Consider the following 14,990-nt stretch of genomic DNA (forward strand, 5'->3'; position numbering starts at 1 on the left):
TGCCTTCCCCAGGGCTGTCCTAGCACCGCCCGGTATCTGACAGCCTAGTTCCTTGTGATTTTGTTGTTGTTGCCTTAAAAAATGTTTTAATACTGAAAGCACTTAGAACTTAGGAGTCAGAACGGGATTGTTTGAAAACTGCAAATAACATCATTATAACTGGGATGACTCATCTGGTACTTCACTGTAAGTGCATAATGGACAAGACGAAGGTTCATAAACTCAGTGTAGCTCAAAGTACAGAAACAACTGCATTTTCTTCCCACCCCCACCCCCAGATCCAACTTAAATTCGTTAAAGATGGCACAGAAGAGCGGCGGCCTAATGCGAATGTGCAGCTTTCTTCTCTTAGTGGTCTTATTTCTGCCACGTGAAACGACAAGTAAGTTCATATTTCTTTCGCCTCTTTCAATAAAGAAAAAGTTCAGGTTAAAAATGATGGGTGGGCATTGGAAAAATCCAGAGTCCAAATTGGAATGAAGACATAGTTGCTCTGGTTCAGAGCATAGGAGTCAGGTAACATCATAAAATTTAAATGGAAAATATTTTTGTGGTTCTCCTAGTATAGAAGAAGTATCCTATTCTCTCCAGAGCCACAGCCACAATTTCCCTACATTTTAATGCATTGTATTACTAATCATACCCAAAACAATCTGCTGTTTATTTGAACATACACTTACACAGAAATCTTTCCTGCATTTGCTCCCCACCCCAACCTAGAACTAGCTTTCCCCCTCCATTTTAAAAGTAATATATAGTTGCTGTAAAATAACTTAGGAAATACAGGGTGTCTCAAAAAATGTATATATCCTTTAACAGCTGATAGCTCAATTTTGAAAATGAAATGTATTTCAATAAACACTGCCTTCATAATGATTCAATATGTGTGTATACATTTTTGGGACATGCTATTTATAAAAGAATAAAAGTAAAAATCCCACCAAATCCCATCATCCAAACACAGCCATTTAACGTTTTGGTGTATATTCTTCCAGATTAAAAAACCAACCAACCAACCAACCAACAAACAAAACCTAGGCTGAAATCTCATTATTTTTTTCCAGTTGTTTCTGTTTGTTTGTTTTTTAAAGTTAATGTGTTTACAGACTATTTTAACCAATGGTATATAGGGGGCAAGTTTCTGGTGGCTAAAGTGACTTTTTACCTTTTGTTACTTGCTTCTGAACCAGGAAAGTAAAAGCTGAAGTTTGGGTATGTTATATGATGGATGGGTTTCTAAAAATGAGAGATGAAAACAAAGTACTTTATATCCTAATCATCCACCTCATAATGACTTACCTGTCCACAAACCACAGCTGTTTAAATATCTTTTTATTTCACTGCATTGCCAACACAATATTAAATCATCAGATATGGAAGACCAAATTCTATCACCTAATCAGAAATGTTTTCAATGAGCTTTTGCCCATATGCAATTTTGATACATTTATAGTAATTATTAGAGATATAATTTACATTCTGCCTATTCACCTAATGTTTCGTCTTAAATACTTTTTCATTTTACTATAGTGCTTTTTTTCTTTGTATTTCTTTGTATTTCCCCACTCCCACTTTGCTACATCCAACCTCTTGAAGTAAACAAATTAAATCTGGTAAGCATTTCTTAACTTTTTTCTCTATTTTCATCAATGCTATTCCATATATATATATATATATATATATATATATATTATATTATATTTTTTCCCCAACACTTTTCCTCATAAATGTGTGTGTGTGTGTGTGTGTGTGTGTGTGTGTAAATAGAGTAATTCTGTACATACTGTTTTCTAACTCAATGGTTCTCAAACCTCACTACACATTAGAATCATCTGGGGCTTTAAAAAAAAATCCATGCCCAGGTTGCACTCCTATCAATGAATAAGAAAGTCTGGGGTGGGATCAAGGCGTTAGCAATTTTTTAAAAAATTCTCCAGGTGATTCCAAGGTGCAGCAAAAGTTGGTAACCATTTTCAGCGTTTCCTTCCTGTAGTCAATACTACATGACAGACCTTCTTCCTGGTAAAATCACATAGATCCATACGACCACCTTAACTTCATTGTTCTGGTAGAACACGTATGGCCGTTTAGGCTGGTCACCCTGTGGTAACAGCTTCTTCCTGCCCCCAGGCTCCGTTTTAACTGTGAATGGGAAAACCCAGAGCCACGTTCTGAACACTCAGCTGGGCTCCGAAGAGTCTCTGACGTGTGCTGTTCAGAACCACACCGGGGAGGAAGGACTTCTCTGGTTCCGAGAAGGGGGGACAGTGGATTTGAAGTCCGAAAACAAAATCAATTCCAGCGCCGTGTGTGTGACTTCCATCAGTGAGGATGACAATGGGGTCACCTTTACCTGCAAGCTGCAGAGGGACCAGTCGGTGTCCATCTCCGTGGTGCTGAACGTCCCTTGTGAGTAAAAGGAAAGACACTGCTGGCCCGTCGGTGTGGTCGGCACTGCACTCAGGGGTAGCTGAAATCTGGGTCTAAAGAGTATGTGCATTTTAGCATTTGCTTGGTATTGCCAAATTGTCCTACTTACGCTCCCGCAGCAAAGCACAAAGGGGCCTATTTCCCCACACCTCATGAGCACTGAGTGTGACATTTGCCAGCTTGATGTAAAATTTTATTTGAATTTCAAAAATTAAGAATGAGGGTGGCCCTAACTGGTTTGGCTCAGTGGATAGAACGTCGGCCTGTGGACTGAAGGGTCCCAGGTTCGATTCCGGTCAAGGGCACATACCTCGGTTGCAGGCTCCTCCCTGGCCTGGGCCTTGGTCAGGGTGTGTGCAGGAGGCAACCAATCGATGTGTTTCTCTCATATCAATATTTCTCTCTGTCTTTCCCTCTTTCTTCCACTCCTCCTAAAAATCAATGGAAAAATATCCTCAGGTGAGGATTAAAAAAAAAAAGAATGAGAGTGTTCACTTTTTCATGAATATATTGGTTGTTCATGTTTAAAACCTCAAAAGATGAAGCTCTTTTTTTTAAAAAAAAAATATTTCTTTATTGATTTCAGAGAGGAAGGGAGAAGGCGAGAGGGATAGAAACATCAATGATAAGAGAGAATCATTGATTGGCTGCTTCCTGCACACCCCCTACTGGGGAATGAGCCCGCAACCCAGGCATGTGCCCTTGGCCAGAATTGAACCTGGGACCCTTCAGTCCGCAGGCCGACGCTCTATCCACTAAGCCAAGCCAGCTAGGGCAAGATGAAGCTCTTTAATGGCTGGGTTGCAGGAATTGGCCACCCATTGGTGGAACTATATGGCGTTAGGGGTCCTTTAAATGATTCTACGCAGATGAACATGGTTTGGTTGGAAAGCTGGCTCTACATGAGGGTGGTGTGGATGGTGGGGTGAGGGGTGATGTGGGTTAGGGTGATGCTGTGGTAGGGATTTGGTAGAAAGAGCTCTGGACTCAAGTCCAGCAGGCTTTTCTGTGAAAAATTGATGCCACTGTTTCTGAGATAAAAGGGTGGAGAAAATGCCAAAGAATCCAGCTCTGGAAAATACTGACGACCTGCAGCTTGAGTTTCCAGCGTGAATCATTTGCTTGTTCCTGGGAAAAGGAGTTTTGTTTTTTATTTGCTATGAATGAATGAAATGTGTTTTTTAGCAAGCTTCCCTTTGCACACTTTGATAGAACCCAAAACTATCAGGGGCCCTTGGAGGTCTTGTAATGCCTATGACGCGACAGATGAGGAAACTGAGCCTCAGGCTGAGGCCAGAATTATCGCAGCGGGAGCTGGGGACAGAACACAACCCCCAGGCCCTTAATCGAGTGTTCTTCCCAGTGTACCTTCTTAAGGGAGGCACGGCAGAAATGCCTTCATTTGGTGGCTTTAAAAAAAAGATTTTTGTTTTCCAAACTGAATCCAAAATCATCTGTATAACAACCTCTGAAATACTGTTGTCGCCAGTTGGTCAGTGGCTCAAAGAGACAAACTGATACTCATTAATCAATAAGTCAAAATGAGGTCATAAATTATGGCAAGAATAGCATGTAAAGTCCCGAGAAAGTATTATTATTATAAATAGCAGTTGCAAATACACTATTTGGGGGAGTGTGTGCAGAAATGGGTGCTTTCATACACTGTTGCTGAAAGCATAAACTGAGACCACCTCTTTTGCAATATCTTTCAAAATCTCAAGTGTGCTTACCCTATGAGACCCAGCATCTCTATTTCTAGACGTTAACCTTGGAGAAACACACGCACATGTGCGTAGAGACATATACAAGCATACTTATTGAAGCTCTGTTTAACATTTTAAAAACAAATAAAACCGAATTCCCATCAAAATAACATGGTTAGAGTCATATATTTCACTATAGGACTCTAAAAGCAATGAGCTGGCTCCAGTCTGTTTGGCTCAGTGGATAGAGCATTGGCCTATGGACCAAAGGGTCCCGAGTTCGATTCTGGCTAAGGATACATACCTCGGTTGCAGGATCCTCCCTGGCCTGGACCCTGATCAGGGCTCATGCAGGAGGCAACCAAGCGTTTGTTTTTCTCACATTGATATTTCTCTCTGTCTTCCCCTCTCCCTTCTACTCTCTCTCTAAAAATCAATGAAAAAGATATCCTTGGGTGAGGATTAAAAAATAATAATAAATAAAAATAAAATCAATGAGCTAGATCTCTGTGGTTCAATGTGGATATATCTCAAAAACATTCAAGTTATTGAAAGAATTCAATCTTTCATGTAAACCCTTCTCACCCTCCTAAAACAATACAATATATTTCCTATGGGTACATTATATGTAAAAAAAAATACCCTACTTTTAAAAAAAAGATGCAAGGATTTATATCAAATGTATAATTGTGGGTATCTCTAAGAAGTCAGGAAATTATGAGAATAGAGTCAAGGAGGACCTGAACTGTATCTGAAATGTATTATTATTATTATTACTTTAAATATGTTTTGTTGACTTTTAGAGAGAGGAAGGGAGAGAGAGAAACATTGAACAGCTGCTTCCTGTACGCACCCCACTAAGGATCGAACCCACAACCGGGCATGTGCCCTGACTGGGAATTGAACCGGTGACCTCCTGGTGCTTGGGATGATGCTCAACCAACTGAGCCACACTGACCAGGCATAAAATGTATTTTTTTTAATGTACTGATTTGAGAGAGAAAGAGAAAGGGTGAGAAAGAGAGAGAGAGATCTATTTGTTTGTTGTTCCACCTATTTATGCATTCATTTGCTGGTTCTTGTATGTGCCTGACTGGGGAGATCGAACCTGCAACTTTGGCATATCAGGACAACACTCTAACCAACTGAGCTACATAGTCAGAGCCTGACATGTATTAATTTTTTTTTTAAAAGAAATACGTATAGCTGATGAGCTTATGTTAATTTTAAATAGTTAAATAAAAAGCAACAACTGATAGGACCTGTGGAACTGGTGGAACTGGTTATGTTTGGCACTATGTTCTATATTCAAGCAGCTTCCTACATATCTGAATACCACCGAACATCCTTGTTGGATATGGATACAGACTTCAAGCTCATTCCAAGGAGCAACAAAATGTCATTCTTCTGAGAGTTATTAATAGCACAGCCTTCTCAGGGTCTAATTATTCAGTGTGCAGATTATACAAGCTCCTTCCTCCCTCCTTCTCCGCCTTGACGTCTTTCCTACAGCCCACTTCTCAAGCATTTTATTACTCTTCTGCACCCTGGCCAGAAACTGCAAAGGGCGTGAAGAGGGGAGCCATTTCTCCTCCTAAAAGCTGGAAAGGCCTGGTAGGGAGGAGGGTAGGATTATTTGGTGCCGATAAATGTGTCCGACTATCGATGGGTCTGTAACTGCCATCATCACGGAGGAAGTAAGGAGTTGCTCGCACGGAGGAATGACAGGGAGTCAGAAAACCACGCTCATCTTCCATAGACGCCGGAGTTGCCACGACTGGAACACCTCTGGGAGGAGGACATCATTTCCAGAGGACTGTTGAGGAAATGCAAATGCGCATTGGTAAATGTGTGGTTAGAGCAGATGTGAAAGTGGAGGTTGTGAGGAGTGCTCAAAACCACCATCCATAATGACAGTGCTAACCAGCACGGCGAGAAATTCTTTACAGGCATTATCTCACTTAATCTTCCACAGCAATGCATAAGGTAGCTACGATCCCACTTTTTCGATAAGGAAACTGAGCAGTTACTTGGCAGTTAAGTAACTTTCCCAGGGTCACAGTAAGTGATGTAGTTGGAATGAGAGCAAACTGCAATGCCTGCTTTCTTAACATTATACTGTTTTATCCACCACTAGCACAGAGTGGTTAGTGTTACAAATTGGTACAGATTCATTATTATATGCTCGAGGCCCAGTGCATGAATTCGTGCATGGGTGGGGTCTGGCCAGCCCACCCCGATGGGGGCGGGGGTACCTCTGGGGGGAGGGGCCGTAGGCAGTTGGCCAGCCAGCCCTGCCCCCTGACAGAATTCCCGGTGGAACTCCCGGGTTGAGGGTACAATTTGCATATTAGCCTTTGATTTTATAGGATCTTTGCTTCCTGGTTTGTCCACCACATTGAAAGTTCTATTAAGTTTGGAAATGGATGCATGTTATTTACCATTGTACCCGTGGTTCCTAGCCCAGTGCTTGGCATACAGTAGTCACTCAGTAAATTTTTGTCAGATGAATGAATGACTAGACGAGACAGACCGAAGATCTTGAACACGGACAGTAAACTATGGTTTATCTGCTAATTAAACCTCAATGCTTGTGTCTTGCAGTTCCTCCGCTCCTAAGTGGAAACGACTACCAAACAGTTGAGGAAGGCAGTGCCGTGAAGCTGGTTTGTAATGTGAAATCCAACCCCCAGGCCCAAATGATGTGGTACAGAAACAGCAGCATCCTGACCTTAGAGAAAAACCATCACCAAGTCCAACAGACAAGTGAGTCTCTTCAGCTGTCAATCACCAAAGTCAAGAAATCTGACAATGGAACCTACAGCTGTTTTGCATATTCACCTCTGGAAACAAAGACAAAAGACTTTCACCTCTTTGTCAAAGGTAACTCTCTTTTTTTTTAAAAAAAATATATTTTATTGATTTTTTACAGAGAGGAAGAGAGAGAGATAGAGAGTTAGAAACATCGATGAGAGAGAAACATTGATCAGCTGCCTCCTGCACATCTCCTACTGGGGATGTGCCCGCAACCCAGGTACATGCCCTTTGACCGGAATCGAACCTGGGACCCTTCAGTCCGCAGGCCGACGCTCTATCCACTGAGCCAAACCGGTTTCGGCTCTTTTTAAATAATATACAGCATAGTGCAAAACTTGGAATAGATGCTCAGTAAATATTTTTCATGCCCAGCTGGCGTGGTTCAGTGGTTGAGCGTCAACCTATGAACCAGGAGGTCACAGTTTGACTCCTGGTCAAGGGCACATGCCCGGGTTGCAGGCTCAATCCCCAGTGTGGGGCATACAAGAGGTAGCCGATCAATGATTCACTCTCATCATTGATGTTTCTATCTCTTTCCTTCTCTCTTCCTCTCTGAAATCAATAAAAATATATTTTAAAATATATTTTTCATGACAACAAATGATGATGACAATTATGATTAGCAGCTAGGATTTTCTTTGGTGAATTGTCCCATTCAAGGAGTTTCCCACGAAGAACTCTCATCCTTCCTTTTAGGGAAATGATGCCCATTCCTTAAAGGACACTGCCTTTTGAGCAAAGGTCCTTTTCTAGAACTATCTGGGGGAAGATGATTTTGGTAGGCTTTTAGGGGGGAGTATTTCCATGAACTCTCCTGGGCAACAAGGTTTGTAAAATCTGGACTTTTGAGTTCACAGCCTAGTGACAAACAGAAGTCAGAAACACAGGGTAAAGAAAGATGCTGACTCGATAAGAAAACGGATCTCTAAAACCACTCCTAAGTCTGAAAATGTAACATGTCGGCTAATCAGAAGAGGGGGCAGGGGACTCTAGGGGTGGGGGTGAGTTCCTTCTTGGTTTCCTGCTTCTTTACCCAGGTTTATCACCTCTGCGATATAGGGATAAATGAAGCTCCAACTAATTGACCCTCCTCATATTTCTTGTTCATACAAAAAGAGAAAAGAGAGATCCTGGTGTAGCAGATGCCGAAAATGCTCATGCGCACATTTCCTGGTCTGGGGCCAGGAAGCTAGAAGCAGCCAAACAAGCCGAGGCGTGTACATCTTGTTAGAACATTATTTATTCACTTTGCCATTCGCCCACTCATTGCCTTCCTTGCCAGTTCCCAGGAAGCCAACTGAACCCCCGCCAGGAGTGTAGGACTGATGGGAGCATAGGGCTTCTTCTTTTTTTTTTTTTAATTAATTAAATCTTTATTGTTCAGATTATTACATTTGTTCCTCTTTTTTCCCCCCCATAACTCCCCTCCACCCAGTTCCCACCCCACCCTCCGCCCTCACTCTCCATCCACTGTCCTCATCCATAGGTGCACGGTTTTTGTCCAGTCTCTTCCCACATCCCCCTCACTCCTTTCCCCCCACCAAGAATAGCCAGTCCACTCCCTTTCTAGGGAGCATAGGGCTTCTTATTTCCTCCCTGTCAAGGGGTCTAAGGCACCAACGGAATGGCTGGTGGGGAGGAAGAGCTGCTGCGGCCAGTCACTGTGGTTGCTGGCCCGTTCAGTCATTTGTCATGCAGAACAGTGACAGTAAGCCCAGGGGCTACTTGCTTTAAAAACCAACCCCACAAAGAAGCTAAGAATCAGTGGAAGGGGCACCAGGTTGAAGTCTGTGGCTATTCACTGCCCCCCCCCCACACACACACACAAAAGCATGGTTGGTGGGAGCCTCAGGCCATACCATTCCGACTGGCTGTAAGGCCCACAGGCAGACGCTGGGGGGTTATATCATCCCTCTCGGTTAGGAAGGAATCATAGTTGTTCCATGTCACATAAAAGATATACAACTTGTGTGACAAGCAGGATGCCAGTTTGACAACCTGGCTTTCAGGTGGGCAGGATCTTGTTTGGGGTGGAGCTCTTCCAAACCAACTTGTTTTTCCTATTTCTTCCTGCTTTACGACTTCCCTGGTTGTTGGCTGCCTTGGCAGCGTAAGCACTGTGCTGCCGGTGGTCAGGCTAAACGCCAAGTTTGCCATGAGCCTCTCAGCTGCGGGGCTCAGTTGGGTAGTTTCAATGAGGCCATGCAAAGCTGCAGATGACATCACGGATCTTTTTTCTTGAGCACAGGGTGTTAGCCCACGTGTTGGGATTGCTTTACCCTATGAACATGGGAGGAAAATGCCAGTACTACGTCTGTGATTTGGGACATGTAAACTAACCTCTCGAAGCCCCCGGTTCCTCTTCTGCAAAATGGGGATAGAATACCTACTTTGGGGGATTGTTGGGAGGATTTAAGTAAGAGGATGGTATTCGTTAAAGTGCAAGGCATCATGGCTGGCACATATTAGAAGTACATAAGTTAGAAGCATGTAAATGTTAGTTCTCATTCTCTGTGTTTGCATTTCCAACAGATAGAGGTTCGAGTGTACCAATAGAACCCATTATTGCTGCAACGGTTGTGGTCTTTCTGACGTTGTGCTTCGGACTGATTGCTAGAAGACAAAGGATAATGAAGGTATCTAAGTATTCTAGGCTATTTAGGAAAAACGTCATCTAAATAAAAGCCAAGAACCAGCGGTATAAGTGACTAGAGTTAGGAACCATACTTGGACAGTCTGGTCTCTCCACCATATAATCTAAAATGGAAGTTGCTTAAGGGAATAAACATCTTTCATAAACTACTAGAGGCCCAGCACGCGAAATCGCGTGAGACCCAGACCCACCCCGCCACAAGACCCATCAATGCACCTCCTGGTGGCCGGTCGTTTGGTCGTTATGGCATTACAGCGTTACGATCGCTGGCTTTTTATACTATAGATGAGTACAGATTTACGAAGTATAGAAGTGCATATGGACAAGACCTGAATGAAAATGGCTAGCAGGGGTCCTCAAACTACGGCCCGCGGGCCACGTGCAGCCCGCCGAAAACATTTATCCGGCCGCCGGGTGTTTTTGCCGCCGCTGCCTGTCCTGCTTAGCAGCCGACTTGTCCCGGGCCCGCAGTGCGCATGTGTGGAATGTCTGAGGGACAGTGAACTGGCCCCCTGTTTAAAAAGTTTGAGGACCTCTGGTATGGTGTTCAGGGTAGAGGAATTAGGGCTGATTTTTCTTCCTTTTAAATTTCCTTTTATTGTGGCGATGGCACCCCTGGTACAATAAATCAATGTAGAGAGGAGCATCTGCTCCAGAGTCAGGAATCTACATGAAAAGGGTGACACTTGCTGCTCACCTTTTGAGTTAGGCCACGTGCCCCAGCTGTGGTGGGCTGGAGTTTGAATTGTTGAATGGTTAACCTTGTTGGCTAGCATGATGCAGAGTATGTGGGTGCATAGGTGAGTGCCAGGCATTTGACTCCACCAGTTAACCCAGTGCCAAAGGGAGGCAAATATGGCAGAAAGCCTCTGAAGAAAGGTGAGTGTGGCCTAGGCCGAGTTCATTATCCAGCAAAAGCCATTCTTCTTGAAACATATGGTAACTGGCTTTTATTCGGTGCAACAATGTCTCCCAAGAAGAAATTCACTGAACCCCTGCTCCCCAATCCAGAGCAAATTTTTCCTACAAAAAAATACTCAATTACTTACAAATCCTGGAAACATTTTGAATTAAGAATTACATCTTCTCTAGATGTAATAAAAGTAATCAATGTAGCCAGAGAAATAAGACCTGGGACCAGTGCAGGGGTGGCTGTGTATTCTAGGCATGTCTGTATTGGTGTGTATTTTTTAGGTAGGAGATTATCAGACACATTTGGGTTTCCTGTCCCTTGGGCCACCTTGATGCATTCAAAATATTGATTAATGGGCCTTTAAAAAGCCGGAAAACTCATTGCTCCTGTTGTGTTTGCCTTTAGTGCTGCATAAAGGGTGAAGATCCTCAAAGAGAAACAGCTCTGTAAGTACTGTGGGCTGGATCTGCCGTAAGCGTAAGCGGCGGGGAGCAGTGGTGTGCATCACAAAGCCCATCCCGGGCAAACTCCTCCTGAGATGGGAGGTGCTGGAAGGTGAAGGGGTTCAGAGGAGAACAGAGGGTGGAGGAGTATCTGCCTCCTCTTTAGAGGAAGACGGGTGGGGCTGTTTGGGAGGTTGCCTGGAACTGAGAGTATCTTTGGTCTTAAGCCTACTCTCTCTTGAAACAACTTTGCGCTAATGCTTGTGCAACTGCATTTTTATTGCCCTGCGATGTAAAGGAGTGAGGGGCAGCCGCGCTGGGTTCCCCTCACAGCAAAGTCAGGAGCCACATTCCTCATCCTAAAGCCTGCCTCCTCTTTGGAACTTCCTTTGATCTGTTGGTTCCAGATACCCGTAAAGTGGGCGGTGGGCAAAAAGAACAAAGACATTCTTTCCAAGAGTATGAATTTAATTTTGATTTTTTTTATTGTTATGGTCATCATTAAGATTAATTTCTTGGCTCATTTCAGATGAGAAAGCTGAGATGCCATCTCATACAGCAAGAATTGTGCATCTGGATCCCCTTGACTTATGTAGCCCCATCTGTATTTATTGCTATTATTAAATTCACTCCTGTCAAATTGTCAGAGGTTATGAAGACGTGTTTCATTAAGCGCTTAACAGTAGTTTTTATGACTAATTTGTTCTACTTGCGGAACATTTTTATGGAGAAAGCTGTTCAGAAGGAAAAGTTAGGTTTTTGTTCAGTCTTTTCTTTGAAGGGCATGTTCATTGAAAGTTGTTCTGAAAAGGAAGGTAGCTGTGTACCATTTAGAGTATATTTTCCTAGAGAGGAGCTTATAGCTGTTTGGGTTTTACAAATCAGTACACCACCACCCAAAATAACTGTGGGGCAACTTAGAGTGATCCGTTGTTTTAAGTTGCCAAGGAAGCCTGTAAAAATACCAATTATCATCTGCTTTCACTGTCATTATATAAAAGAAATGTTTTGGGACTGAAAAGGGAAGGACATAATATCAGAATATAAAATACTCTTTTAAATGGAAGAAATTATGGAAAACTCAGCACATTTTTCTCTCTCTTCATGACTGACACAGTCCCAAACCTTTTGAACTATATATAGTGATGGTGATGAGAACAGTAGGGGATGGGGGCTGGCCAGCATGTTTGTTTACAAGTACCGTTTGCTTCTTTTTGCAACATCATCTGCATAGTTCTAGCTATATCATGTATGAGTCAGCCTGTGCTCGTCTCATATACCTCAGTTTTAAATTGTAGCTCTTTTGCAAGTTATCGCTTTCTCTGCTTCCATCCTGTCTTCATTTCCCCCCCATAAGAGTCTGCTTTGCTTTGCCACACAACTGGGGTGGGTTAGGGGGAGAGGCAGCCCTGGCCAGAACCACCTTGGATGTCTCTGCTTTGCTCCCCATCCCCCACCCCGTATCTTAGAAAAAAAACATTTTTTGTCTAATATTGCAGTAGCTAAACGTGTCAGAGAGAGAGGAGGGGGTGGGGTGAAAAGCTGCTGTCTGACAGATGTTCAAAGCCCCTATTGACGTAGAAGCAAAAAGAAGAAATGAGCAGAATAGATGGAACCTCAATGGACTTCTAAGAGGAACAGACATATATCCTCCTGGTAAGCTTCTCTTTGCGTCCTTTGAAACTTCACAGTGGAATGGAGAGTGGGGAAGCCTTCAGACCCTGCCTCTCATTCAGGATTTCTCAAACTGGAACTTGGAAAGCCCCGTTAAAATGCTGTAAGGACAAGGTAGGAGGATTGTGAAAATCTGAATGTGTAGATAATTAAGTAGAAGGCTAGAGACTATAGAGAAAAAAACAGATTCAGGCAATGGTGGGTTGGGATCGTTTAAAGTGGAAGAGGAAACAGAACACTTATACATCTCATTGGACTTGGAGTCAGGAGACCTGAATTCTGTCTTAACTGTGTTACATGGAGCATGTCCTTTGTCCTTTCCTGGGCCTTTGGAAAAGGAAAAGATTGGATTAGAAGGAGGATTAGGATTAATTTTCATGTCACCTTGAAAATTCTCAAAAGATTTCCACATCGTTTAGTTAAATACTGAAAGGAGTTGGCAAGAAATGCTGAAGACATAATACCTTTGCCCCACCCAGTAGATTATGAATCAGCTTTGTCCTGGGACATGTAACCATCCTGGAGAATTACAGGACATCAGTAAAAAGATTCCCCACCCTTATAAAGCACAGTGACCTTGTACATTTGCACAGAAAGGAATATTAACTAGCTTTAACAGAGCACAACAATATCATAAATGGTCATTGCACCTCACTTTGCCTGACAGTTTTGAAAAAAACGAAGCCTGTATTAAAAATGATATCGACTATTTACAATTAGAAGTTAGAATAGAGCCTGACTTGGACGTGAAATTCAAAAGAAGCTGCCATCATCTGTCACCAAATGTCTTCTCTATCTACCATGAGGTACCTGAAATTCTAACATTTATTCTTCTGGTTTTGATCCTTAGGATTATAAATATCAGAGGAGAAGGAACAGACAAAGCCAGTTGTTCCCTTCCCAACCTTTCTATCAATAATAACACACTTCATACTGTTTTTCTCCTCCTGGGCCCCATTTTTTGAAAGAACTGGTCTATCAAGCAAACTTTATTTATTAAATAATAGTAATCTGTTTTCTAACTTTTTTTTAAATCCTCACCCAAGGATATTTTTTCCATTGATCTTCAGAGAGAGAGAGAGAGAGAGAGAGAGAGAGAGAGAGAGAATGAAAGAGAGGGAGGAAGGAGAGAGAGAGAGAGAGAGAGAAAAACATTGACTGGTTGCCTCCTACACACGCTCTGATCAGGCCAGGGGTTGAACCTGTAACCGAGTCACATGTCCATGATTGGGAATCAAACCCGAAACCCTGATCCACAGTCCGACACTCTAACCACTGAGAAAAACTGACCAGACCTGTTTTCCCAATTTTTACCAGTAAAATATTTATCAATGATATCTACTTGCCTCTCTGAATTTCTTTCATGACATCACCATTACCCAGGTGATGTAAATCCACCTAAAAGCAAAGAAATCTGCTACCTTAGTTAACCTGTGCAGGCTTTTAGAGGTTAATAATATAATCGTTGACATTCGGCTTTCTGAATCATTGAAAACAGCTTACAGACTTCTTTCCTCACCAACTTTACCTTTGTCATCACCATCATCATGATTACTTTCCTGAACCTATTGGCCAGGGGTCAACCTGGTGTTGATTTGGTCTTTTATCGTCTCTTGGATATTTTTGTGACACAGCTCTGGTAGTTCTCACTTAGAGTCTCCTCTCCCCCAAGACTCAGGCATGATCGCAAGGAAGGAAGTCAGAAGACAGCCAGTCATTCTGTGCTGAGGACTTTAACTGCAACTTGATCTTGTAAACAACCCTATGAGGTAGTCATGACTGTCCCAACTTTGGCGAAGAGAATACTTGGCCTCGGAATGCTTAACTAATTTATGGAGAGTGACTAAACTGGGATTCACACCAGGCTAATCCAAAGCCTGGGGGCTGGAGTAGGTGAGAAGGTATCACAGAAGGGGCCAAAGTTGAATAATAAAGACAAGTTTCCCCTCTCTCATATTTGCCCGGAGTGATATCAGCACCAATCCTACTCCTAGCGACCTGCAGAGATTTGTTTGAGTAAGTAAAGAGGAATTTTAAATAATCCCAGTTGAAGAGCGTTTTTGAAATGTTACAACACTCCTTGAGCTAATTGGAAATATCTGAAGTGTTGAAGAATTAAGAGCTGAGAATTACTGCCCTAAATATTTCCTTGTCCTTCTGCTGATGATAATCAACAAAGGGATTGCGTAGATCATTTCTTCTTGTTGCAACAACCTTACAAGGTAGGTGTTGGAACCCCATTTCATAGATGACGAAATTGAGGAGCAGAGAAACAAAAGAACTTGCTCAAACTCACACAACTACTATGAGGGGCAACTGGGATTCAAACCCGGAGTAGCCTTACCCTATAGTCTATG

At 42.7% G+C, this 14,990-nt stretch overlaps 1 protein-coding gene across 1 annotated transcript; it reads left to right on the plus strand.

Moving 5' to 3' along the window:
* Positions 1-300: 300 nt before the first annotated feature.
* TMIGD1 (transmembrane and immunoglobulin domain containing 1) lies at positions 301-10,966 on the plus strand (the record flags this gene model as incomplete). The annotated part of the gene is made up of 5 exons (XM_081108849.1): positions 301-382; positions 2,131-2,409; positions 6,738-7,016; positions 9,483-9,586; positions 10,922-10,966. 5 exons carry the CDS (start codon positions 301-303, stop codon positions 10,964-10,966), a joined length of 789 nt encoding a protein of 262 aa, XP_080964975.1.
* Between the last annotated feature and the right edge of the window lie 4,024 nt (positions 10,967-14,990).

Source organism: Myotis nattereri (assembly GCF_964212035.1).
Source record: "Myotis nattereri genome assembly, chromosome: 16".
Lineage (NCBI taxonomy): Eukaryota > Metazoa > Chordata > Mammalia > Chiroptera > Vespertilionidae > Myotis > Myotis nattereri.